The sequence below is a fragment of the Aethalodelphis obliquidens genome, unplaced genomic scaffold, assembly GCF_003676395.1.
Source record: "Aethalodelphis obliquidens isolate GAN/ISIS:26980383/991018 unplaced genomic scaffold, ASM367639v1 scaffold42, whole genome shotgun sequence".
NCBI lineage: Eukaryota > Metazoa > Chordata > Mammalia > Artiodactyla > Delphinidae > Aethalodelphis > Aethalodelphis obliquidens.
In genome coordinates, this window is record NW_020837986.1 from 13,292,907 (window position 1) to 13,319,586 (window position 26,680).

The 26,680-nt window shown below is 56.6% G+C and overlaps 2 protein-coding genes across 2 annotated transcripts; one reads left to right on the forward strand and one right to left on the reverse strand.

The window, feature by feature from the left end:
* Nucleotides 1-117: 117 nt before the first annotated feature.
* Nucleotides 118-2,908, forward strand: FOXS1 (forkhead box S1). Its single transcript, XM_027078632.1, has one exon. It carries the CDS (start codon nucleotides 1,652-1,654, stop codon nucleotides 2,642-2,644), a length of 993 nt encoding a protein of 330 aa, XP_026934433.1. The 5' UTR covers nucleotides 118-1,651; the 3' UTR covers nucleotides 2,645-2,908.
* Nucleotides 2,909-11,748: 8,840 nt separating this feature from the next.
* MYLK2 (myosin light chain kinase 2) lies at nucleotides 11,749-25,064 on the reverse strand. Its single transcript, XM_027078083.1, has 13 exons — nucleotides 24,984-25,064; nucleotides 24,787-24,886; nucleotides 23,831-24,305; nucleotides 22,520-22,821; nucleotides 20,846-20,951; nucleotides 20,202-20,295; nucleotides 17,913-18,022; nucleotides 17,690-17,831; nucleotides 14,834-14,904; nucleotides 14,584-14,712; nucleotides 13,946-14,098; nucleotides 13,645-13,777; nucleotides 11,749-12,700 (listed from the first exon to the last, which is right to left on the reverse strand). Exons 2-13 carry the CDS (start codon nucleotides 24,836-24,838, stop codon nucleotides 12,620-12,622), a joined length of 1,848 nt encoding a protein of 615 aa, XP_026933884.1. The 5' UTR covers nucleotides 24,839-24,886; nucleotides 24,984-25,064; the 3' UTR covers nucleotides 11,749-12,619.
* Nucleotides 25,065-26,680: the final 1,616 nt, after the last annotated feature.

The window sequence follows — 26,680 nt, forward strand, 5'->3', positions numbered from 1 at the left end:
TATTGAGCACCTACTCTGTTCCAGGCAGATACTGGACACTTGGGATAGAGCAAAGCATGGTTCCCTATTCCCTTGGGGGTCACAGCCAGTTTTCCAGTGGGGGCCCAGTGACAGTCCTCTACCCCTGCCCTTCACGGAAGGAGTAGTGTTAAGGAGTTACGGAATTCTGGGTTGAAATCACAGCTTTATCACTGACTAGCTGTGCCACCTCAGGCGAGTCACTTAACTTCTCTGAACCTCACATTCCTCATCTACTCAAGAGAAGCTATTAAGGCCTCTGGAGCAGAGTTGGTCTGAGAAGTAAATGTCGAGAGGGGAGGGGAGCTGGCCTGGCATGGAGAGTGGCACACAGTAGGGGCCCGATGACTTGGTTACTTGTGGGTGGGAGAGTGTGGAGGAGGTTGCCCCATCCTTCAGAAGGCTTGACTGTTCTGGGCTTCGCTGTACCCTCGGCCCAAGGCTGCAGCTATCGGGGAGCCTCAGCTCAGGGTGACAGTTCTCGTCATGCCCAAGCCCCTACTCTGTACCAGGCTCTCAAAGAGCACTGGATTCAGTGTAAGGGAGCCCGTTGCCTCTCCACCACAGCCCGGACAGCTGCAGAGTCTTCAGCTCCATTTTAGAGATGGGAAATGAAGGCTCAGCCAGGGTCTTGGTTGAGAGCCTCTTGGGAGGGTGGATGGCTCTGTCCAGATGTCTGTCCTCCCCACACTAGTCACTAGAGGGCGCCAGGGCTCAGCAAACGGGGTTGGGCCGGCCCTCGTCCCCACCCTAGGTGCCCCACCCCTCGTAGACCCCAGAGCTAGGAGGGCAGGGAATAGTGTGACCTCGAGCGCTCTGCACTGTGGGGAGAAGAAAGTAGACCCCAGGCCTGGGAGGAGGAAGAGAAAAGAAAGGGGGAACCAGAGGTGGGGACTCGAGAGGCCCCTGAGGCTTTTCTCACAGGAACTCCCTGTTCTCCAGTTCAAACACAGATGCTACCTCTCTCCTCTCTCATTAATGTGTGTGTGTGTGTGTGTGTGTGTGTGTGTATTCCTCTTCCTCTCTGTGGATTCCTTTCTTTCTCTCATTCAGTGATTCTTTTTCTGTACTCTGTGTGCACGTGTGCACGTGCGTGGGGCTGGCTCTCTGTGTGTCTCCCTGTTTTCTGTCTCTTTCTGCTCTTTGTCTCTCTTTAAGTCTCTGCCTCTATCTTCTCTGTATGTTCCTGTCTTCCTCTTATTATGCCCTTACCTCTCTTTGTCTCTGTCTCTCTGTCTCTTTTCACTCTCTCTTTCCATCTCGGCCTCTATCTCTCTTTGTTTCGTCTCTGTCTCGCTCAGTTTCACATCCTGTCCCTCCTCAGCCACCACCAGCCAGCACATGTGGGCTAAGGGTCTCAGTCCCTTCCCTCCTGTCTCCTCACCCCTGGCAGCTGCTCACGGCTTCCCAATCCTGGCCTCTCCTGCCCGCCCCTCTTGGGCCTTGTGGGAGGGGGGCGAGGGAAGAAGGGAGGGCAGCCTGGCGGGCCCACCCCTTTTTGCCTTTCCAGGCTGGGAGGCTGGGCCAGTGGGCCTTTTAACCAGCCTGGGCAGGCTGTGCCGGACACCAGCCCTGGACACCGTGCCTGGCCCCCGTGGTTCCGGCAGCCGCCAGCCTGGCCAGCCCGGTCAGCATGCAGCAGCAGCCCCCACCCGGGCCCCTGGCCCCTGCGGCCGAGCCGACCAAGCCCCCCTACAGCTACATCGCCCTGATTGCCATGGCCATCCAGAGCTCACCGGGGCAGCGGGCCACGCTCAGTGGCATCTACCGCTACATCATGGGCCGCTTCGCCTTCTACCGCCACAACCGGCCCGGCTGGCAGAACAGCATCCGCCACAACCTGTCCCTCAACGAGTGCTTTGTCAAGGTGCCCCGTGATGATCGCAAACCGGGCAAGGGCAGCTACTGGACGCTGGACCCCGACTGCCATGACATGTTTGAGCACGGCAGCTTCCTGCGCCGACGCCGGCGCTTCACCCGACGGGCAGGCGCCGAGGGAGCCAAGGGCCCCGCCAAGGTGCGCCGCAGACCCCTCCGAGCCACCAGCCAGGACCTAGGAGCCCCCGACGCTGCGACTGGCATGCAATGCCCGTTCCCACTGGAGCCGCCAGAGCCCAAGGGCCTAAGCTTTGGGGGTCTGGTGGGGGCCTTGCCAGCCAGTGTGTGCCCGGCCACCACCAATGCCAGGCCTCGGCCACCCTCGGAGCCCAAGGAGATGCCCACGCCCAAGCCTGCAGGTCCAGGGGAGCTCCCCGTGGCCACCTCATCTTCCCCGAGCCCCGCATTTGGCTTTCCTGCCAGCTTCTCTGAGGCTGAGGGGTTTAGCAAGGCCCCTGCCCCCATCTTGACCTCCGAGGCCACCATCGGGGGCAGCTACCAGTGCCGGCTGCAGGCGCTGAATTTCTGCATGGGGACTGATCCTGGCCTTGAGCACCTCTTGGCCGCAGCAGCCCCCTCCCCTGCACCACCCACCCCTCCAGCCTCTCTCCGGGCCCCGCTGCCCCTGCCAGCAGACCCCAAGGAACCCTGGGTTGCAGGCAGCTTCCCTGTCCAGGGAAGCTCCGGCTATCCACTGGGGCTGACCTCCTGCCTATACCGGACGCCAGGAATGTTCTTCTTTGAGTGAAGCCAGCCGGCCTCAGGCAGTCCCTGCAGAGACTCTGCCAGCTACGCCCTCCAGGTTGAGCCTGACTCTAGGATCTGGGGAGCTGTCAAAGGACGCGGGCCTGGCAAGCCCACAACAGCCGGGACAGGAAGCCAAGACTGGCGTGGTGAACACTCAGCCAGCGCCCAGGGTCTCTGGACAGACTTGGGGGTGAGGGGAAGCAGGGCTCCCTTGGGATTTACTCTATGGCTCTCAGGGCCAATAAAGCCAGTGTGATGATGAGGGTCAGTTTGCTGGATGGTTGGGGACTGAGGGCCAGGACACCTGGCTCCGTGGGGGGCGTATGGTTGTGGGGTGGTATGGCAGGGACGGGGGACCCCAGATAGGAATGTCCCACATGAGGCTTTCTCCTGCTGGGGACCTTCTCAGGGAGTTTCCCAGGAAGGCCGAGGAAGTGGGAGCAGGGAGTGGGAGAGAGAGAGGAGGGATGCAACCAGGAGAGACACCAGGCAGGAGTGAGGCTGGGCTGGACCAAGGGGCTGATCCTCCAGCCCCAAACTCTGTGACAGCACCTCACATTGCGAGCAGCCACAATACCTGTGACCATCTGTGGCAGTTATCCTGTCCTGGGCTCGTGTATATCCTTTCAACGAATCCTGGGTGGTACGGAATGTTACCTCCATTTAACAGTGGTGGGAACTGAGACTCAAAGAAGTTGGGGCTCACTAGCTCCGGCTCCAAATGACCAATGAGTGGCAGAGAGGAAATCAAAACCAGGTCTGTGTGGCTCTGCCCCCCTTCCCCTACCTGCAGTTTGCGTGAGGATGCAGCGTGGCCCACAGGGTGACCCCCGCCAGAGGGAGGCGGGCTTTTTTTGAATCCTGGCATGCCAGGGTTCAAAAGCCACCCCTCACCCCTTGCACAGACAGGGAACCCAAGGTTCAAAAGGCAGGCACACTTCCCTTGTCTGGATTTCTGGCGTGACTGGGAGAACTCCCCGAGCCCCCAGCTCTCTGAGGTCTCCTGGTGACGCTGAGAAAGCATTTCCCTCATGGGGGGAGGCGGTGGCTACCCTGGGTACAGATTAGAAGAGACTGAGCCTCGACCTTTGGCCTTCTGTAGCTGCCCCCTTGGGTAGAAGCAGGAGAAGTGGGTATAGTCGTGGTCCCCATCAGAGGAACAACTTAGGGACCTGAAACCTCACTGTCCCCATACCCTCCAACACCAGACTTGCTGAGGCAGATGGCTTTCTTCCGGAACTTCAGTCCCCCCACCTGGATCATGGGTATAGGGAGAGAAGAGGGGCCAAGGATACTTTCTGGTCTTTGCTGGAGGGTCTTATGTCCCATGAGGTGATGCTCAGGCGGCTGGAGACCCCTTTGCTGGGCAGGCAGCCCTGTCCCCTCCAAAACATCCCCTTCGGGCAGGCGGCCACGCTGGCTTCAGTCTCTGTGGCTCCCTCCTCCCTCCGCAGGTCCCCTGGGGCCTGGGAGGAAGTGAGCCCGGCTGGACAGCCCCAACTGTCTGGTTCCCACAGACTCCAGAGCCGGGGTGGAGGGGGCACCTGCAGGGTGCGGGCTCAGTGCGGCCAGAAGGGGGTGGAAGAATGCCCGGCCAGCTGTGCGGACCCTCCCTAGTGTGTGTGCCGGACCCCAGCCTGGAACCCATGGAGCAATGGCGGGAGGGAAAGAGGGTCTGTCCTGTCGCATTCAGGCAGCCTCGTGGCTGAAAGGGGGACAGAGGCCTGCGAGTGCAGGGCACGGGTGAGGAGAGGTTCGCACCACCGTGTGTGCCTGAGTGGGTCAGTACGTCTCCAAGTGTACTTGAGTGTGTGTGTGTGTGTGTGTGTGATGCGCAGAGACAGTTACGGAGACAAGGACAGATTCGGGGGGGCGGGGGTTCTTTCTCAGCTGGGTCAGGGAAAGAGGCCTCTGCCGGGCACTGTTCCCTGTGGTGCATTCCTGTGGAGACCTGGTGACCCCAGTCCTTCCCAGCCTGTGTCCTGAGCTCGTAGGAGGATGGGGAGGCTGGCCCGACTCGGGGATCCCAGGCTTCTGCATCCTGCCCCGCCCACCCCCCCGATGAGGTTGAGCATCTAACTGGGGTGGGAGCCTGGGGGGAAGAAAACTGCCCATGCTCTGAGGTGGGGGAACATGCAGAGGGGTCAAGTGCACACAGAGGCACAGACTTAGCTCTGGGCATGAGCCCCCTCCATGACCCTCTCTGGTCCCTCCAGAGAGTCAAGAAGTGAAGACAGTCCCCTCAGCCCCAGTCCCTAAGCAGGGCCCTGGGCTCAGAGCCTGCCTTGGACTTGCTGTGTGAGCCTGGACCAGTGCCCATCTCTCTGGGCCCTGATTTCACTCCCTTTGTCCAGTGAGGAGGTTGCAGGGTGAGGGAAAAGGGCAGCCTGACTCTTTGAATCCGGATCCCAGGGAGGGTCTAACCTGGGGGACAGCCTGGAAGGGATCCCATCCCCAGAAATACTGGACCAGGAGGCCCAGACACCATGATCTCATGTTGCCCTCTGCTTGCTGCCCAGCCTGGGGACCCCACCCACTGGGCCTCCTGCCCTCACATTCTTTCCATGACCAACAGACACCCCCTGCCTCTGGCCTGGCCACCCAGGGGTGGACAATGCTTAGCAGAGATTCCGAATGCCTAAGCTGGGCCGACCCAGAGAAAGCTCCTTGGCACAGATGGAGAGACCAAGGCCAGAGAAGGTAAGTGACATGCCCAAGGTCACACAGCAGGGCAGGAGTACCCCTCTGCTGCCTTAACTGTAGAGCTCTAGGGGACAGGGGCCACCCCATCTGACTCTCCTCACTGGAGGCTGGTCTGTCTCCAGGAGGCGATCCCAGCCCCCACTTCTCCTCAGCAGGTCGGAGCAAAAGAGGGTGCCGAGGGGCCTTGTAGAGTTAGGCTAAATCGAAATCTAAAATTGTAGGATCAGTGGTATTTCAGAATATTCCAGAGTTTTTAATCACAGCAGCTCAGATTCTTGGAATATCAGAATTAAAAGGGCGTCTCCTGCCTGATTTCTGAATCCCCTCTACACCAAGCAGTTCATATCAGGTGGGGGGGGGGCGGGTTCCAGGAAAGGGGAGCCTGCTGCTTTCAGAGCCGGCCCCTTCCCGACCAAGTTTGGCAGCTCTGAAGGGCAGTCAGGAAGTTCTTCACCTGCTGGTCCTTTGGTCTCTGCTCTCTCTGGCCTCCAGGGAGGCTACCCCCACCCACAGGGCTGGGCCTTCCTCAGCCTCTCCTCCACCCTCCACATCTTATCTCCCTGCGCCTCTCCGCCCACCAGCTTCCTTCCCTGGTTTATGGCATTCCACTGCCCTGAGTTCCAAGCTCCTTCCCACACCCCAGACAGCGCCTGGGCCAGGGTGGGGAGACGCTCTCCCTTGGCGGGGCGGGCACTCTGAGGCCACCACAGAAATGAGGAAGACGGTGGGGGGAGGTTGTGTCGGCCGGCCTGGCATGTCTGCCTACTGGGAGTGTACAAACCCAGGAATCCAGGCCTCAGCCAGAATGTCGCCTCCCGTCACCCCTGAAAGGCCAGGCTCCCAGAGGCAGTAGGTACAGCAGCTAAGAGCAGGGGCTCTGGACTCCAACTGACTGGCTTCAGATCCCAGCTGTCACTTCCTAGCTGTGTGACCTTGAGCAAGTTGCTTCCCCTCTCTGGGTTTCCCTCATCTAAAACATGTGGACACTAACAGTACTATATCCATGGGATTGTGGTCAGGATTACATGAATTAATACTTGCAAAGTGCTTCGAACAGGGTCTGACACATGGAAACAGCAATTTAAGTGTTTAAGTAAAATAAATATTTCGGCCCTGGGGGCTTGTCTTCTTAACCTGATTTACCCACCAGGAAGGTCTAGCTGCTGCAGAGGTGGGAAGATGCAGGTGGAGGGAAGGTTGTTATATACACAAAGCTTTGGATTCAATTCCTGGCATCTTTACTTCCTTGCTGTGTGACCTCGAGCAAGTAGATTCACTTCTCTGAGTACTAGTTTCTTCATCTGTAAAATGGGGCAATGATTTCAGCCCCCAGGACTGGCATGCGGGAAACCTCACCTTGCACGATATGTGTACAATTCAGTCAACACGAATGAAATGGGACATCTGAAATTAATATAATAGTGTACATCAACTACTGGAACGTGAAACAGCCCCACTGGAGGGCCTTGTACCCTCAGCCCAGTCCTCTCTGCCCGTTTGTTGCACACAGCAAAACCTCCTTCCCCACAGGTCCAGACCCCCAGGTGTCTAATCCCCTGTTCCTGCCCTGCTGGTAATTGGGTGGTGACTCAGGGAGGCAGCTGGTGGGGCTGAAGGAAGTGGTTCCAGGCTAAAAACAGACCAGAGTCCCATTTAGTCCCACAGTCCGCCAGAACCCTGCCTGTGGCCCCTGGAAAGGCCAGGGCTGCCTCCGCCAGACCACAGTCCTCTGGTGCCCTGATCTCTCCGGGAGACAGACAGGAGGCTCACCCTCGCGAGCTGGGTTAAGGCAGCTGACTCCTCTGTGAGTGTTTCCACCTCTAGGCCTTTGCACTGGCTGTTCCCTCGGTCTGGAATGCTCACCCCCCACTAGCTGACTTCTCAGCCTCCAGAGCCCAAGTTAAACATCACCTCCTCCGAGAAGACAACCCTCACCTCCTTATCTGATTGGATGCCTCTAGATTTTTCTCCACCTCTGCATCCTATTTGTTTCCTCCACTTGGCACCTGTTGCAATGTGGAATTCTGCATCTCTGTGTGCATTCCCTTCTGCTTGTCTCTGCCTTTGTGTCACAAGCCTCTGGGGGCAGGGGCTGGGTCTGCCTTACTCACTTTATCCACTTCCCTAACCCACTGGCTGGCATATAGCAGGCCCTCAATAAAGATTTGCTGAGTGGATAAATGGATAAATCCATTTGCCATGGATTAAATCTCAGAGAACCCGCCCAGGGGCTTCCTGGCTCAATCAGAGCCAAAGGCCAAGTCCTTACAGGCCTGTGTGATCTGGTTTCAGCTGCTCTTGCCCTCTCCGCCCCCACTCCAAGCAGCCTTTGCATTTGCTAGTCCTTCTGCCTGGACTGATCTTCACTCCCTCATGCCTTTCAGTCTCTGTTCTGAGACTCGCTGACCACCGCATCCCCCATCCACCCCACCAACGCGCTCTAAGTTCATTATTGCTGTCCAGGGTCTGTCTCCCAACAGAAGGAGGCTCCGCCGGGCCAGGGGTTTTTGTCTATTGGTTGCTTGTCCCCAGCACTTAGAACAGTGTCTGGAACAAAGTAGGGGCTGGAGAAATAGTTGTGGAACAAGCATAAGCTGAGCAGCCTGGCCAGGTGCTAGATCTGCACAGCTCATGTCGCTTTTGCATTGACCCTGGGAGGCAAGTACTATTATCCCATTTTACAGACAGGAAACTGAGGCTCAGAGAGGGCAAATAAGTAGATGTGAACCCCATTCTGCCTGACCTGCACCCGGTCTCTCTGTCATCAGCCTGTCTCCCTGGCGGTGTATGAGGTCTGCAGCTCCCACCTCCTGTCCCCACAATCCTCACAGCCCCTCAAGCAGACACGGCCCAACCTCCCTCTGGCCTCCCTGCCTCCAGTCTCTCCCTCACTGACATCTCTGGCTGCAGGGATCCTTCTAAACCACAGATCTAAATCACAGATCTGATCATGTCCCTCCTTCGTTCAGAACCCTTCCATGGCCCCCTATGGCCCCAATTCAGCCTGGCATTTGAGACTCCCACCAAATTCTCCAGATTACTTCTTGCTTCCTCATGTGCAAAAGCCCCCTGGGATGCTCCAGGACAAGGTTGTTCTCAGCTCCAAGTCTTTGGAGCTGCCTGGAACACCCCCTCCCCGCAGCACACGCTCTATTTGGAAGAGGCCTGCTCCTTCTTTGCTCTCAGCTTGACTGTCACTCCCACTGGAGAGGAGAGAATAGAAGCTAGTGTCTTCTTCCACACCCTTCCAGCTTCACCATGATCCCCAACCTCCCAACCCTGGGGTTCCAGATGCTGTGAACTCCCTGAAGACCGAGACCATGACTAATTCATCTCCAGGCTCTGGGTTAGGGCCAGGCCCAGAAAAGGGCCTCAAGAAATAGCTGTGAAGTAATTGGATGAGTCTGAAGTCAGGCCACCTGCTTTGCATCCTGACCCCACTATTTACTAGCTGGGACCCCATGGACTTGTCCATCACCTCCCTGTGCCTCAGTTTCCTCATCTGTGAACCGCTGATAAGGAAATACCCACTCATGGGGGGAAATGAAATGACTGCGTACATGGGAATCACTTGGCACTGTGCCTGGTGCTCGGTAAATAACACCCATTAGAGTGAAGGAAGGAACAGGTGTGTGGGCAGCTGCACGAGCGGGCGCTTGGTCCAGGTGGGCACATCCTTCAGGACAGCCCTGGCTGCTTCACACCCTCGGGGCAGCCCTGTCACTGGCTGAATCTTTTCCCACAGCTGCCCTGCTGGGTCCAAGGTGGCCAGTGGAATTCGAGGCCACTGGACGCCGACAGGAAAAGGCAACGTCACCAGCCCTCGTGTAATCCAAACCAGATGCGGCCTCAGACCCATGGGGGTGGTCACTGTGGGCCTGGCCAAGGCCCAGAGGCAGGAAATAGTCTTGGAGGAACGCTCTCTGGGCTGGGACCCGTCGGGAGGAGCTGTCCTGTTGAGGGTGTTAACCCTTCTGAGCCCACAAGGGGGGCCCAGGACAGTGTGCAGGAGCAGCTCGTGGTCCTGGCCCCATGAGGCACAGAGCCCCTTGCAGGGAAGGTTACAGCATCGGCATTGTGATGCGCGCCGGTCAGGGGGAGCCCACAACACAGGCATGGGGTGGGCAGGGCACACCAAGGAAGGGGCAGGGGATTCTTGCCGCCGGCTGCCCGGGACTGGCAGAACCCCAGACCCAGACCTGGAGCTTTGGTCCTGGCTCTGGCTCCAGCTGGCAGGCCCAAACGAGCATGGATCCACTCCCTCTCTTGGGTGGCTCAGAGGCTGCTGGGAATGGAAGTGCTAGTGCAGGTCATGGGGCTGGGCCCCAGCCTACAGAAAGACTGAGACTCAGTCCCACCCCAGGGGCTGCCACACCAGCTTTCTCCTGGGTGTGCTCTGTGGCCCTGGGGGAGCAAATTTTCTCTGAATTCCCATCATTTCCCATCCATATTGTTGAGTTCATATCCTTTACTTCCAGGGACTAGGGGAGGCCCAAAGGAGGCACCTGATGAATCAAAAAGAGCTTTCTAAGATGTGCTCCCAGGACCAGATAGGGATAGAGGCAGTGGTCAGCCCTGTTCCATGGTTCTGGGTGGGCTTCCTTCCCAGGACATGTTAATTTGCTGTGTGGCCTTGGGCAGCTCACTTTCCCTCTCTGAACCTGTTTCCTCACCTGTGAAATAGGGTGAATGAGCACCCTATCCCATCTCTGGATTGTTACAATGGCCCTCAGAGTGGCAGAGGACAGTGGAGCTGAGGCTGTCATTTGCATTTTATAGAGGACAGTGGAGCTGAGGTTGTCATTTGCATTTTATAGAGGAGGAAATTGAGGCCTGCGCTGGGAGTCAGGAGTCCTGGGTTCTAGTCCCAGCTGTTGCTGTCTCTGCTGAGGAGCCTTCTCATTTTGGCCTCGGTTTCCCTAGCTGGATCCAGGCCCTGGATCTCTGTGCTGGCTGGACCTCATTTCCTTACCCCTCCACTATGGCGGTGACTCATCCCTCATCATCACGCTGTGTGGCCGAGGCTCAGCCTGGGCGGGGGCCAGCAAGGCTGAGAGAACTCAGAGGAAACCACAGGCCTGGCCCAGCTAGCAGGTGGCGGGCGGACAGGCAGGCAGGGATCAACAGCCCTAGAGGCCTTGCCCATAAGCACATCTCCCACCAAGAGCCTAAGCCAGGCTCCCCAGGCCCCCCAAGCCCCAAGTGCAAGCCCCAGCAGGCTCAGATTCCAAAGTCCCCCATACCCTGCCTCATGTGGCACCTGCTGTAGGGGGACTCCGCAGCCATCTGCTGGAACAGGGCAGGGGTAGGGGTGATGACCTGGCCTTGCCCTCCAGGCCAATATTCATGGAAGCAGGGGGTGGAAGGATGAATGGTCAAGGTCTCCATCCAAGATTTCTCAGGGGCAGATAATGTGGTGGTGAAGAGCAGGGGCTCTGGGCCCAGACTGTCTGGGTACAAATCCTGGCTCTGCCATTGACTAGCTGTGTGACCCTGAGCAAATGGCTTAGCTTTCCTGAGGCTTGGCTGCCCCATCGGAGAAATGGACATAACATTGCCCACCGTGCAGGATCACTGGAAGCAGAGTCACGTGAACACGCAGAGCTGGGCCAGGGCTGCACCCTGCAAGCACTCAGTGCACGTGAGCTGTTGTTACTGCCATTCCTGCTGGAACCAATAAGCCCCCAGCAGGCAGACCAGCTGCCCCACGTAAGCCAGTCCCACTTCTGAGTCAGCTGTCCTCACAGCCAGAAAGGCTGCACCCAATTGGGGTTAAGCTCTCTTGCCCTCTGGGCTGCCCCCTCCAGCAGATGGAGCCCCTCCCCTGCCTTGCAGGCCTGGGGTGAGGCGGGCTGGGGCCCATAGGAGGGACCGGAGAACAGCTGTCTCCCCCAGGCCTCCTGGAGGACACCCACCACTGCAGGCCCAAACCTCTGGCTCCACCTGGAGACTCTGCTTTCTGCTTACACCTTGTTCGGTGAGAAGCGGAGTGGGCTTGCGGGCAGAGCCTTGCTACGGGAGGTAGAAGAGTCCAGTTCAAGGCCCGGCTTCTGACTTGTTGAAAGGCCTTCAAGTTCCTTCCCCTCTCTAAGCCTCAGTTTCCCTCTCTGAAAAAGAGGAATAATAATAATATCTACCTCATGACCTCATAAATGAGTTAATAGACATACAAGCACTTAAATAGAGCCTGACACACAGTAATGTCACCCCTAAATGTTGGCTGGTGCTGTGCCCTCCCTCTCACAGATGAGCAAACCGAGGCACAAAGCGGGCTGCCACTTGCCTAGATCACACACTGGGTAGCCTGGCTCCTGGGGCTGCTAAAGTGCCTGGCCCGCAGCAGTGATCCGTGAACGGTGGCCCGCTGAGGCCTCACCCGGGCGCACACACCGTGAAAGGAGGCCACTTCCAACCTGTACATTTATTTACAAGGCACAAGCTGAGAGCGGGTTGGGGGCTGCCGACGGCCTTCCCACGCCTCCTGGGCCTGCTGACGCCATCATCCGAGGCCGTGGGTGACCCTTGGAATGGGGGCCAGAGTGGCTGGGTTGGGCCGGCTTGGCCTTCAGGAAAGCTCGGGGGTGGTCTCCCCTGTCCTCCAGGCCTCTCCCCTCCCCCTCCACCAGGCCCGGGCTGGGTGTCCTCTCTCACACAGAGTTCCTGTGTGTTGGTGGTCGCAAGGAAGGTGGGCGGGGGCCGGGCCAGACCAGATGGTGTGTCAGGCCTTATCTGCTGGGAGTGGGGAGGCGGGTGGGGGCATGGAGGTCCTCCTTCACAAAGCCTGCTCTGTCTCCCCTGGCAGCTGCGCCTTAGGAATCGCCGTCTGCCTTCCTGCCCCACCAAGGACCTCCCACCCCCAACTGCAGAAACCCCATATGCCAGGAGCCCCAGCCCTCCTGCTCTAGCTAGGAGCAAGCCCAGGCCAGGGATGCCCCAGGTGAGGCCAAGCAGGGGTCACCAGAGCAGCAGTTCCGAGAAGGTGAGCCGGGCGGCGTCTCGGCAGGGCCTGTGGCATCTGGGCTGTGGCTGACGGGCCGGAGCCCTGTCTGGGGAGGCAGTAGCAGGATGGAGTCAGGCCATATCCGAGGCAGCGCACGTCGGGGAAGCAGTCACTGCGCGGGGGCACGGGAGCCCCGAGCCTCCCAGCCTGGTGCAGCCTTGTCCTGGCCAGTCAGCCCCGGCAATCTGGCCCGTCTGCTCCAGCCTTCTGGGCTGTGTGGCCTCAGCCCCGGCCACTGTACGGCTGCGTCCAGGCCTCAGCTGCTCCTGGGGCTCAGACCCCCAGAGCCATCAGTGACCCTGAGCTGCTGATCTTCTTGAAGCGGTTGGCAGCACTGACAGCAATGAAGTTTTTCTGAGAGATGAGGGAGAGGGGTCCCAGTCAGCAGCAGGGCAGGGGGAAAGCTGTAGGACAGCTGAGTGTCTCCCAAGGTCACCTTCATTCCAGGAGGGCTCCATGCCAGGGAGGGCGCAGTGCCCAAAATGGCCGGAGGGGGCGCCATGACACTGCAGCCTCCAGGACTCCCTCCCTCATTCAACCTGAGTACCCCTCTGCTCAAGGCAGTACAGTGGTTCCTATTTCACTCCAAGTAAAAACCCCTCATCATGGCCGAGTCCCTCCACGCCCTGCCTCCCAATCCTCTTGGACATCTCCCTTACCCCTTGCTTCTTCCACTCCAGCCGTGCTGGCTTCCTACCTGTTCCTCACACTTGACCACCATGCTTCTGCCTCAGGGCCTTTGCACCAGCTGTTCCCTCTGCCTGGCACACTCCTCCCCCCATACCAGCCTGGCTCAGCCCTCACCTCCTTCAGGTTTTTGTTCACATGTTCCTTCTCAGTGTGCCCTCCCTGGCCACCCTACTAAGAAGTGCAGCCTCTCCCCAGAACTCCCGACCATCCTTATTTTTTCCTAGAGCCCTTCCTTAACTCCTTTTAGCAACTCTCCATCCTCTACCAAAAGCAAGTCCACAAAGCCTGAAATCTTTGTCTCTTTGTCCACTGCTGTATCCCCAGTGCCTAGAGGTAGTGTATGCTCAAGAAATATTTGTGAAATGAGGGGAGGAAGCCTGTGATGGGGTCAGAGACCTTTTCCTGAGCCCGAGCCACAAATGGACACCCCTCCCTACGGTGGAGATGGGTGGGTGGAGGGCCACTACCCAGGGCAGTAGCCAGCCCAGGACAAGAAGAGAAAAACCAATTCTGTTTTCCAGACCGAACCGGCTGACACAGGGCTAGTGGGGCCAGGACTCTTCCTGCCCTGTATCCCCCGCTCCGCCCCACCCTCAGTTCTGTGGTACCTTCCAGCGCCTCTTCATGAGGTATTTCTTAAGCAAGATCTGGGACTTGAGGCGTCGGTTACAGCGCTTGGCTTTCTCTGCCAGATTGTTGAGCCAGGGGTGGGCGAGGCACTGGGCAGCGTTCATCCGGGCTCTGTGGGGAGGGGGCAGTGCGGTGAGGGTGGGTGGCAGGCCAGGGAGGCACCACCCCACTGGCCTCCTGGCCCAGTTCCCGCCCAGCGGGCACACACACACACACACACACACACACACACACACTGGGCTTGCACACACGGGGTTCGTGTCCTGGGGTGAGCCTCACCTCTGGTTCTTGACGATGAGGTTGGAGACAAAGTCTTTGGCCTCGTCTGACACGGCCTCAAAGGTCTCCTCATCAAAGTACCAGTTGCCCGATAGAACGTTGTTCAGGGTCTCGGTGTCATCGTCGCCCAGGAAGGGGGAGAGGCCACTCAGCCTAGAGGGAGGGGTTGGCAGGGAGCAGGGAGGTGAGATTGGGTCAGGGATGGGGACAGAGCCTAGGAAGCAGCACCATGCACTGAAAAGACCCCCAGCCTCTCATATGGGACAGACCTGGGTTTGAATCTGGCTGGGTGACCTTGGGCAAGTCACTTCCCCTCTCTGACCCTCTGACCTTCTCATCTGTAAAATGGGCATAATCATCCCAGCTTCCCAGGGTTAGAGTGAAGAAGAGGAATGATGAGTGCACTGGGTCATCAAAGCTCTGCTGCCCAGAGCCCTGGGCTGGGACACTATGCCTTTGGGGGCCTTGGTTTCTCCATCTATAAAATGGGTACAGAGTTCCCTTTCCTGGTTCGCCCTAGCACGCCCAACGCCCCACAAACCCCTGACTGAGGGAGTGGGGAGGTGGAAGCAATCTAGGCCTCAGCTGCCCACCCATGTGCCCCAACCCCATAAACAACAGGCACCCTCAGGACTCACAGCATGTAGGTGATGACCCCCAGGCTCCACATGTCTGTCTTATCAGAGATTTGGTCATAATTCACCACTTCAGGTGACAGGAATTCTGGGGTCCCAAAATTCACTTTCAGCTTCTCGTTGGGGTTATACCTGGAGGTGAGGCCAAGAGCTCAGAGCACAACTCCCAAGCCATTCCCAGACACCCTCCAACCTTCCCCCAGCCCTGCCCACCTCGAGGCTGGCCCTGCCATGCCACCCACCCAGGTGGTACCTCCGTGCCAGGCCGAAGTCAATGATCTTCACCAAATGGCCCGTGGTGTTGACACACAGGATGTTCTCTGGCTGAGGAGAAGGGGGTGGCCTGGATTGACCTCTGACCTGGCTCACCCTCCCTCCCCGCCCAGGTCCATCCAAGTCCCAGGCTCCCGGGACTAGAGGCCCAGGCTGCCAGAGTGGACAGCCCATCAGAGACCCTCAGACCTGCCTGCTCCAGGCAAAGAGGAGGATCCTGACGCCCGAGAGGAGCTCTTCCAGGGCAGGAACCACCTCCTCCAGGCCTCCTTGCTCCCCACCCTCAGCGTCTAACAAAGCGCCCAGCAGACACTCAACCAAGGCTCCCAGAAATCCTGTGCCCCAAGCACAGGTGAATATGTGAGTCACATGCAAGGCTAGTCCCTCCCACTCTGGGCCTCCATTTCCTCCTCATGTAACACAAGGACAGAGGACTAATCTGAGGTTGCAGGGCAGAAACATCGTAAGTAGTTAACAATGGTTAAAAGGCAGATTTTGCACAAAAAACCCTGATTTTCAGCACCTCCTGAAACACTGGAAGCCCCAGCCACATGGCCACACACGGCTGGGAGGGAGTTGCCCCTGACCCCTGTGATGGGCAGAAGTCCTCCACTTCCCCGGGGCCTCCGCCTCGTTTAATGGGGTTCTGTTCTTCGTCTGGGCTTTGTGTGCATCTGATCTGAGGCCCCAACTGATAGGTTTTCTGAAGGTCCTTTCACACTGCTGCACTCATTCAGAGCAGGATGCTAGTGACTTCAGCAGCCCAACCCAGTGCTCCCCGAAACAGGGAAAGGAAAGAAAGGCCCCAGGACACAATTGGTAGGGGAAATGAGACAGATTCAGACCTCCTTTTGGAGGACAGGGGACTTCCTGAAAAGCCCTGCAGCCAGAGCCCTGGGAAGTGCCTTCAGGCTATGGTTCACCCAAGTGACTTGACGTGAAACCCTTTATTGATGAAAAACTTACTGCTTTCCTGAAAAAAAACACACTTTAGGATACAGAGACTTAAGGTTGACCTTCTTCCCAGGACACTGCATTTTAATTGGAGACCCTGCCCTACCCCAAAGAAAATGGCTTTCACGGGAGAAGGGCAGGCTCCGATGCCACCACGCAGGCACCCACTCTGTCCAGAAACTCAGGAGTCACCCACACTCCTTCCTTTCCCTCCGCCCTCCCCCATCCAAACCATCAGAAACCCAGCTGGCTCTATTTTCAGAATGCATCCATCATCTGACCACTTCCCATCCCTCCCCCACTGCCACTGGTTCCAGACCCATCATCTCTCTCCTGGCTTATTATGACCGCCTCCTAAATGCCCTGCTGCCACGGTGGCCCCACTGAAACTCATCTCTTTACCCTCCTCGCTTCCTCGCTTGTCAGTGGGGATGATAACAGCACACCTGACCCAATGGGCTGTCACACACTCTGAACACACCCTGAGCAGCTCTGACCCCTAGTAAGCACGGTGGAGGTGTTAGCCCACAGCAGCGGGAGCATCTCCTGCTTTGGACCTCGAATGCTCCAGCCCTTGCCTGCTTCTCCAGTTACACCTTGTATGTTTCCCCATTACTCTCACGTACTTTTTCATAACACTTTTAATGGTTTAAAATGATCTATTCATTGGGTTATTACTGTATGAATGTCTGTTTCCCCTATGACCTGTAGGCTCCGTGGGACAGGGGCGTGTCCTCATGATCTTGATGGTAATGCCCATGCCCAGCACTGTGCACAGTAGCACAGGAGCAGGTACTTGGTACGTATCTACCAAGTGAATGAATGAAAGGACCATCCACTTTGCTAACCCACATCAGTGTTCAGAATTCATCTTCTCCACTAGCCTTGCCACTGATCCCACAAACATTAACACCTGCCATAAGGATGGAGCTACCCGCTACTCATGGGGCTCCTGCCTACTCCACGCCACGGCCATGCCTCAGCTCCAGACAGCCACTGCCAGCTGATCAGAGTTGGTGGGATGCATGAAATCTATTTGCTCTCCCTGAACTGCTACATGCAGGGTACTAATGAGCAAGGTCAGAAGAGAGACATCATCTTTCACTACACATTTCGTTAGCACCTGCCACGTGTGTATTGCTGCACTGACACTATACTTGCTGATGTGTTTTTCTGACTCCCCTTCTAGAATGTAAGCTCCATGAGGGCAGGCGTTTTTATCTATTTTGTTCACCACTGGATCTCCACCACCTAGAACACTGCCTGGCATCTAGTAGGCCCTCAACAGATATTTGTGGAATAAATGAACAAACATTCGCAGTGCCTGTCAGAGGCCTGCACTGAGGCAGGCGCTTTTGCAACGCTTATCAGCAAGTTTCACGTGTGAGACACTGAGTGTGGGGCAAGAGACCCTTTCAGCAAGTACTTAGTACCAGACTAGGAGCTCCTGAGAGCTGGGACCAAGTCTTTTTTGCTCTCTGATGTGTCCCCTGACTCCTGGTACTTACTAAATGCTCGATAAACCCTTTTTTTTTTTTTTTTTTGCGGTACGCGGGCCTCTCACTGTTGTGGCCTCTCCCGTTGCGGAGCACAGGCTCCGGACGCGCAGGCTCAGCGGCCATGGCTCACGGGCCCAGCTGCTCCGCGGCATGTGGGATCTTCCTGGACCGGGGCACGAACCCGCGTCCCCTGCATCGGCAGGTGGACTCTTAACCACTGCGCCACCAGGGAAGCCCTCAATACACCCTTTTTGAATCTACAGATGGAAGGCTGGATGGAGGAGGAGGAGGGGTTGGGGGATGGAGGGATGGCTGGCTGCGACGCTGGTCTCAGGTGGTTGGAGGCCACTCCCGACCCCTCCCGGGAGCCCCCACCCCAGTACCTTGAGGTCCAGGTGCAGAACCCTCATCTTGTGCATAAAGAGGATCCCGTCGCAGATCTGCCGGACAAACACCATGGTGTCCACCTCAGTCAGATGGTAGTCCTCGTCCACAATCCTCTCGAAGAGCTCGCCGCCCTCGATGCTGTGTGCACAGACCCCTCTGCAGGCTTGCTTCGGGGCCCGCTGCCCCCTCCCCAGGCCCCACCCCACTGATGGCACTCACTACTCCATGAAGAGGACGATCTCGTGCGAGGTCTCAATAGCTGCATAGAGCTGGATCAGGTTGCGGTGGTTCAGCTGGTTCATAACCTCGATCTCAAGCATCACCATTTCCTGGGGACCAGGGAAGTCAGGGGTACCATCCGAGCATCATTACTCCCTGCCCTCCACCCTCCACACCTTCGCCCTTGACCAGACCTGTTGGGCCTTGCCTGGACCACTGCCCACCTCCTCCTCGCTGGTCTCCTCACCTCCCACCTCTCCCCACCCTCAAGCCTGTGTCCTCACCACACAGTCACTCCTGCTGGGACACCTTTCCTTTGCTGGTTCTTCTCTTCCCCCTGGCTGAACAGTGGGCTCCATCCTCCCTGCTCAGCACTACCCGCTCTATACTCTCCACCCGGGCGTTCTCCTCAAGTACGAGGACTTGAAATTCCATCCAAATGTGATTGATTTCCAAATCCATATCTCCACCCCTGAGTGCTCCTTTAAACTCCAGACACCAATCTCTCCAACTGCCTACCTTCCCTCCCCTTGAATGTCTGACTAACAGGCATCTCAAATCTCTCATGTCCAAAATTAAACTCTTGATACCACCCCTTCCCCACAATTGAGTTGCCCCCAGCTTGCCCATCAGCAAAAGACCATCACTCTTCACCTGGGTGTGCAGGACAAAAAGGTAGGAGCTTTCCTAGATTCCTGTCTTATTCTCACTTCCTCACACCCTTCATCCAACCCATCAGTAAATCCTTTGACTCTACCCTTAAGCTAGATTACAAATCCAGTAATTTCTCACCTCCCCCATCACTGCCTTCCTAGTCTCAGCTGCCATTATTTGTCACTTTCAGAAAGTTTGCAAACCAGTGGTCACATCTGTGAAATCAACAATGGTAGGAATATTTACACCAGGGAAATTGGCAAATGCTACAGATCAGGTCTCTCCCAGGAACTATGCCCCCAGAGCATTGGATCACTACCTGGACTGCTCCGTTTTTCCCGTTATTCCATTCCTCGGTTGATATCTCACCTTCCATGCCACTTCCTCAGAGAGGCCTAACCTCACTTGATCCTATCTGAACGGCCCCCATCGACCCTGTTCCTACTTGGCTTTACTTTTCTTCCTAACACTTCTCAGGTCCGGACACCATGCTTTTTGTTTTAGCTTGGTTTTAGCCTCTGTCCCTGCTCTCTAGCACGTCAGGACTTGTTTACTACCATTTTCCTAGCACCTGGCAAATCGAACAGCACAGAAAAAGTGCCCAATAATTAATTAAACAACAGCTGACTCCGATTAATTTACACAGTACATATGTCTTGAGCACCTATGCTGAGCCAGGTCCATGATAGAGGCCTTGGACCCAGCAGTCAATAACATGGATCCAGGCCCCGTCAAGTGGAAGCGACAGAGAAAGACAGAGTCACATAGAAAATCCATGCTGTTCATATGAGCTCAGAGCCACGGTGAGGAATTCAGGGCTGCAGCACTTCCTCCGGAGCTGCTTCTCCTGCTTCTCTAGGCTTCTGCTGTCTCTGCTCCCCTGGCCTTGACCTTGACTCAAGCGTTCCCAGCAGGTACCTGCCGTTTCTGGCCCTCAGGCCTTTCTTGCCACAGTCGTCTCTGTTTGAAACTCTCTCCCCCGCCTTCCCCACTGGAAAACAGCTCCTCCTTCTTCAAAGTCTTCATTCAGGAGAAGCTTCCCTGAACCCACAGGTGAGTCAGGAGCCTCCTTTGTGACCCCCCACCCTAGCTTTCCTGAGTTACAGCTCCCACCATGCCAGCCTGCTAGGTCACCATCACCTCCTCACACACCCGACTCCCTCACTCCACATGAGCCTCTGCCTCATTCATTCAGCCATTCATTCACTCCTTGAACAAACACTGCTCTGAAGCGGGCCTGGGCTGGGTGTTAGAGGCAGAGTCCTCGAGGCCTGTTTACCCTGGTGCTCTCTGAGGGCAGGGACCAACTGACTTCCCTCTGAGACCTCCAGCACCAGCACAGGGCCTGGCCCAGAGCCTGCGCTTATCGGCACTTATTGACTTGAACTGAACAGAGGGCATGAAGGAGGTAAGTCCCCAGGATAAATTCTCTAACCGCGGGGTCAAGTTTATGGTCAGGGGCATCAGGCCCCTGTGGTAGGGCTACCTGTCTGTCTGTCTGTCTATCTGTGTGATATCTTCAGTGCATTAAGCTTCGTACACCAGGCCCCTGGTGCAGATGGGTGGGTGGAGGGAGGTGAGAGGCACCCGCTCCAAGGATCCCCTCCCCCTCCCACACAGCCAGACCCCCACTACCTTGTCTTTGGGTGTCTGTTTCTTGATGACCTTGGCTGCTAACTTGAGGCCTGTGGCTCTCTCTGTGCAGGTACAGACTGCTCCAAACTTGCCACTGGAGAGAGAAGAGGCTGGGAATGAGGGAGTTCTAAGGCATGGGGTGAGGGGCTGTGCTCTGTTCCCTGTGAGATGGGGGCGCACATCCCAGCCAGCTCCGATTCCCTCCAGAAACTGTGAGCTCTACTGCAGGGACAATGGCTGAACCACAAAGACCTCAGGCCCAGGAAGGGTAGGCTCATCAAAGGATGGCCGCTGATGTGCAGCTCGCAGACTGTGGCAGGGAGGGGCCCTGGGCCCTGGGGGAGGACTTTTGACAAAGCAGGAGTTGCCTTGAGCGGTCAGTGGTGCCTGCAACTGAGACAGACAGGAAAATACTATATGCTTCCTATGGGAGACACTGAATGACCAGTGGTGTGTTTGTGTGAGTGACAGTGACACACCAGCCATGTGACAGGCTGCACACAAGTGTGACCATGTGGAACCAATTTTGTCCACTTGGCTCATGTCCAGTCGGAGTGTCTGGGCCTCTCATGGGGAAGATGTAAGGCCTGGGGGCTCGATGCTTTCCTGCTGGTGGGCCAGGGGCTTGAGGCCCCGGCTCTCACCCGCCCAGTGCCTCCTTGGAGTTCAGGCTGAACTGACTGTTGATGTTCCCAGTCCTCAGCTCCACGATGCGGTGGGGGAACGGGGCCGGGGGTGGTGGGCAGTCATCTGTAGAGCAGAGCAAAGCCATCACAGTCAGTGCCGGGGCTGCTGAGGACCCACCCTGCCGCCACACCCTCCTGCCTGGCCTGAGCCCCATCCAGGGAAGTTCAGCGAGTGATACCTGGGGGACAGCTGGCTCCAGGATAGGGGCTAGGGGCCTAGTTTCCAATTTCAGCTCTGCTACCAACACACACCCTCCTTGGGAGGCCTCTGCCTCTGTCAGAGGGGGGCTCAGCTTCTCCCGGCACAACAGTGGGGAGGGCTGATTGGACTTCTCGGACCCTCCCACATTATAAGGTGTGAAGACTCCATCCCAAGCTATCTGCATTTCCATTAAAGAAAAAAAAAAAAAAGGCATCTATAATGGTGGAGTGCCCAATAGGGGTTACTATGTCTGTTGCGGTGGGGGATGGGACCTGCCTACCATCCCCTCTAATAACACTGCAAGCTCTCACCAGTTGTGGAATGGGTGTCCTACCTGGACCTGGCCCAGAGGCAGAGTTGGGGGGGGGGTGGGGTGGGGGTGGGCCAGGGATGGAGATGTTGGTAGGGAGAGGCTGCCACCTAGTGGCAGCATGGGGAACAGCATGGGGAACAGCATGGGGACAGACAGGCTGAGTCATGGGGAGTGGAAACCTCTTTATAAATAGCAAGAGGCCGCAGGGAAGCCGGTGATAAATCAGGCGGCCCTTGGAGGTTGTTCAGGTCCGTCACTCGAGGATGTGATCGCAGGGTGGAGTGGGCCCGGAGGTCTGGGCCGCTGCTCAGGGGAGGAGGCAGGGCTCCTGGCTGCCGCCCAGCCGCCTAGGCCCTCCCACTCTGTCTGGGTGGCACTGTGCCGCTCACCAGGCAGGTTGGCGGGTCTCCCAGGGCACCTCAGCCTGGAGAAGGGGGGTTTTCAGGACACTCCGGGCTCTCCTGACCCCATCTCAACCCACCCCCAGCCCTGCCACACTCCTGCCCAGGCCCTTTTCCTATTCACCTGCTCGCCAAGCTCACTCATGCTCAGTGGCTCCCTGCTGCCCGCTGAATAAACCGTCGTCACTTAAGGCCACAGTCCTGCCCCATCTCACGTGCCCAGCTACCTTGGTCACCCTGCCCCCACCACACACACACCTGTGCTCTTCAGCTCAAGAACCCTCTATGGCTCCCAGGAGCCTTCCCACCCGCCCAGGATGCAGTTTAACTACCAAAGCCTGGCACTTGAGCCTTTCTACAGATTGACTTCAAATCCCACTGTCCAGAGAATTGGTGTTGCTCCAATAACGTGCCTGATTTTTTTTTTAAAGCCCCATTTTAATCAAAGTAGAAGAAAGTAAAAAGTGAGCTCTGGAGTCAGGCTGTCCTGACAGGTTCATATCCTGTTCTAGCTATGGGTTTGGGGTGCCCCACTTCCCTTTTTTTAGCCCTCGTTTCCCCATCTCTCAAAGGGGACCAGGAACTCGTACTTCCTGGGGTTGGGTGACAGATGGATCAGGCTCGATGAGGCAGCTCAGAAAGGTTGAGTCCTCTAAGTGGGGAGACATGGGGAGCCCGCTCCCTCTTACCTCAGCCCCAGGGCAGCCCCGGCCTACCCAAAATCTGGAAGCAGTCCTCCTCCCTGGCTGTGGGACTGAGGGCCTGTCCCACCTCCGATCTCTCCGAGGGAACAGCCTGGAACTCGATCCCCCTCGAGGTGTCCCCTTGCACCTCAGCCTGGCCAGCCTGGCCTGGAACCTTCTCTTCTGTTTCCTTCTGGCTGCCTTCCGGGAGGTTCTTCTCTCCTTCTGCTACCTTGGCTGGCTCAGGATCTGTGGGGCCTGGGGTCACGGGCACCCCTTCAAAGATGAGTTCTGATGCCTCATCTGGGGGCTTCTCAGCCAGCGGCTTCTCAGGGCTAGAAGTGAGAACACAGAGGTGACGCCCTCAGCAGCCACAGCCCCGCCAGCAGGCAGGTCTCCCAGAGCCCCATCTGCAATCTGGAGGTAAGAAGACCCCGCCCCCACCCCACACGCGTGGGGTGATGCATCTGAATTCACTTCATACAAAATCAAGGGATGTTAATAATACCATAAACGTCTATGGTTTTTTTTTTCCTGGCCACGCCACATGGCATGCGAGATCTTAGTTCCCCGACCAGGGATTAATCTGTGCCCCCTGCAGTGGACGCGCGGAGCCCTAACCACTGGACCAACAGGGAATTCCCATGTCTGTGGTTGCTATCTTGAGTATCAATGCACTAATAGATCATTAATAACTGTTAACAGGATTGTTGATTTGGTTAATCATTATGTGGCAACAATGAGGAAGGTTATGTAGCTCTTGATTCATAAAACTGTGGTGATGCAATTGATAATGTATCAATGATATTAATTTATATTACCACATAATTCAAACTGATATGGTAAGTGTTATTATTGTGGCTTACGATAAATACATCATTAATAACCTCATTAATATGACTGGCATTCAGGTAAGGATAACGGATTGCACCATGAGACTGGTGCTATATTATGGTTCTAAGAGTATTGGTAATGATCTATCAGTCTGGTTATTAGTCATTTTTCCATATTATACCAATAATTCTATTAAGCAGACAGGTTATCTTTTCCTCCTGACATCTCAGTCCTGCCCTTGGTGAGACCCAAGTTCATGGAGTAAGGGGAACTCTGGACTCCAGATGCCTGGCGAAGAGGTCTTTGAGGACCTCTCCTGCCTGACATTCCAGGCTTCTGTGAACTATCACAAAATCCTGGTTTCTGCAGGGAGACAAAGTGGTCAGGCCGATGCCCAGGACAGAGGGAGGTGAACATCAGAACTACCCCGTCTAGCACTGAGTGTGATGACGGTGCCCAAGACAGAGGAACTGCAGGGCCCCTCCCCGCTCCCGGCCAGGGGCCATTCACCTCGAGATGGCGGCAGGGCAGCTGGGGCTGTGCAGAAAGGCGGGTGAGCCCCTCCTGGCTGCTGCTTGGCCCTCTGCTGCCTTCTTGTGCAGCTTGGGTTCTCCGAGGTCCTGGCTGCCTGGGGTCCCCTGCTTGGTCTCGGGCTTCTTGACACTGACCTCGGCTGTCGTGGTCTCCTGGGGCAGGGCGGCCGGCTGCCCAGCACTGCCCTCCGCAGGCCCCCCACCCCGGTGTCCTTCTCCCTTGGGGTCCTGGCTGCTGGTTGAGGGTTGGGCCAAGGCACTATCCCCTTTCTCTGGGGCTGGGGCTTCAGCATCTTTCTTCATGGTGGGTGGATGAGGTTCTTCCTTTGGGTCTGGGGGACCAATTTCTTTCTCTGGGTCTGGGGGACCAAGTTCTTTCTCTGGGTTTGGGGGATCAGGGTCTTTCTCTGCAGCTGGGGGTCCTTCACCTGCTGCACCTTTAGGTGCCTTGTCTGCAAAGGAGGTGAAACACCAGTCAGGATCCACCCTCCTACAACTCCTTCCCCAGCTAGGCTGGCCGGAGACCAGCTCCAGGCCCAGGTCCCCACCCAGGCCACAATTGGCAAGGGCTTGTCCCACTGAGCCTCTGGGGCCACTCCATGGGCTCTAGAGGTGGGCTCCCAAGACCTCGGCGGCCCTGTGTAGGAGGCTCTGGTCTCCTGGTGGGCCTTGATGCCCCTGCCATCCCTCGCCCTGAGTGTTCAGGCGCCAACAATGGGGACTTCATGTTTTCCCAGTCTCTCTGGGGAAGGCTTCATGTTGGCCCTTGATCCAGCCCCACTGTACCAGAGATAACCCTGATTTCTTGGTCCTCCATGCACCATAAAGGAGGCCTCAGGCACAGAATTCCCCCTGAGGAACAGGCCCAACTCTGGATTCAAACAAACACCCCTTCCCAAGCTCCTCCCTCCATCTCCTGCCCCAGCTTGGCACCTGTTGATGGGCTCTGGATTCCCAGTTCCACTGCTCCGTTTTCTGTCGCCATGAGGCAGGGAGGCGTGTGCTTCTGCTTGTCTAACTCAAGTCTTTCTAGCTGCAGAAAGAAGAGAAAGGTGTGTCGGACTGCAGGATTCCTCCTCCTGTCTGGCTGAAAGGAGGCCAGGGCCAGCTGACTGAAGGGAGAGAGGCACCTGGAGCAGAGAGAGGCAATCTGGTGTCTGTCTGTCTCGCAGCGGCTGCCCAGGAGCAGTCCTGGGGCAGTTGTAAGGGATTGGGCCGGGTGGGCAGAGGCGGAGGCAGGGGCACAGGCAGGGAGGCGGGGGCGGAGGAGAGGATCTCTTACACCAGGGGCCATGCAGCTCAGACTGCCACCACCTGTCACTCTTGGCCCCCATTCAGAGGACACGGCATTCTTCCCATGAACTGACTGGGGGGAGAGTGGTGTTGGAACAAGCAGGAAGAGAAAGAGGGAGGGGGCACCTGGGGCCCTGGGGGAGCAGCCTTCTCCCAGGCTTTGCCTGGTATCTCTGGCTTAGATAAGATGTGGGGGGGCTTGAAGAAGAGGGGCTCTCAGGCAGGACTGAAGGGCAAGACTACGCCCAGGCCAGGCTCTGGCTCTGCCTGCATCTCCTGGGGTTCCCCGGAGCCTGGTTAGAACCACACAGGCCCACAGGTAATCACCCTGACCCCAGCGCCCAGCTTGGTGTCCACAAGCCCTGCCCCTGCCTCTGGATCTGCTTGGAGCATCTTTGGGTAAAAAATGGTCTCAGGGGCACTTGCTCAACACACCCATGGGCCTGAAAGTGTTTTCTTTTGAAAATGTCTTCTTCCTGGGCCCCTGGGGAGACGGAGGCTGCCCCAAGCGGCTGTGAGAGATGGTCAGTGCTCTCACGCCCCTCCCCTGAGCTGATCCAGGTCTTTTCAATGGTCCGCCTGGAAGGATCCTAGGATCCTCCACCACAATGGTGACCCAGGGGCCACTCCAGCCCGAGGTGTTCAAGTGGAGATAGGATGCAGAGAGGTATGATCCAAAGGGCCTTCCATGACCCGGGGGCTATCTGCCCAGAGCCTTTCTCCGTGGGGTGCTTGAGAACTATCCCCAAGCTGAGTGCATTGGAAATAGATCTGGCGTGGATGTCTGGGTTCAGGTCCTGACTGTGGTGACCCGTCCAGTCACTCCAACCCCACTCCACGGTCCAGCTCCTCTAATTATCAAATGGAGAAATCAACTCCTGCCCCCTGTTGAGAGGAGTGGGGAAATGGCTTGAGAATGCAGCGCGTCTGAACAGTGCGAAATTGTGTAACTGTAAAAAATATGGAGGAAGCCGTGAATGAACTGACATGAAGCAACCTACAAAGTGGGAGGAGAAAAAGCAAGGTGCAGAATAGCATGTAGATGATGCTACCATTTGTGCAAAAGGGGTTAAGATTTATAATAGAGAACATAATATATCTAATATATAAAATTTCCCTTTACACACATAAGGATTTCTTTGGCAGAATAAGAAACTGGGGACCAGAGATGGGAGAAAGATATCGCTGCATACCTTTTTACTTTTTTATTTGAACCCAAAACTATGTGAACAGATTACTGTTCAAAATGAGTGATGTTTTCTTAAGTGAGCAAATGCTGGGATTGTCTGTCCAAGGCTAGCAAAAACCAGAGTGGGAGCCCCTTCCGCAGTCTTGCTGCCTTGTGTCTGCCTGTCCTCCTCTTCTGACCTGGCCCTCCTCTCTTCCATTTCTCTCCTTCAGCATCTAGTTGACAGCCTGCCTCTTATAGGAAGCAAAAATACTAATGCCTATACAGTACTCATCACACGTGCAGGGCCTCTAAGTGCTCCTGTGTAGGTTCACTCACGTGATCTTCAGAACAACCGGATGAGGT

Excerpts from the sequence above, each read along its gene's own strand:
- FOXS1 (XM_027078632.1), top strand. The coding sequence starts at position 1,652 with ATGCAGCAGCAGCCCCCACCCGGGCCCCTGGCCCCTGCGGCCGAGCCG.
- MYLK2 (XM_027078083.1), bottom strand. The coding sequence starts at position 24,838 with ATGGCGACAGAAAACGGAGCAGTGGAACTGGGAATCCAGAGCCCATCA. Across the intron at positions 20,296-20,845 it reads TCCAAGGAGGCACTGGGCGG|TGGCAAGTTTGGAGCAGTCT; the intron begins GTGAGAGCCGGG and ends TTCTCTCTCCAG. Across the intron at positions 12,701-13,644 it reads TCATGAAGAGGCGCTGGAAG|AAAAACTTCATTGCTGTCAG; the intron begins GTACCACAGAAC and ends CTCATCTCTCAG.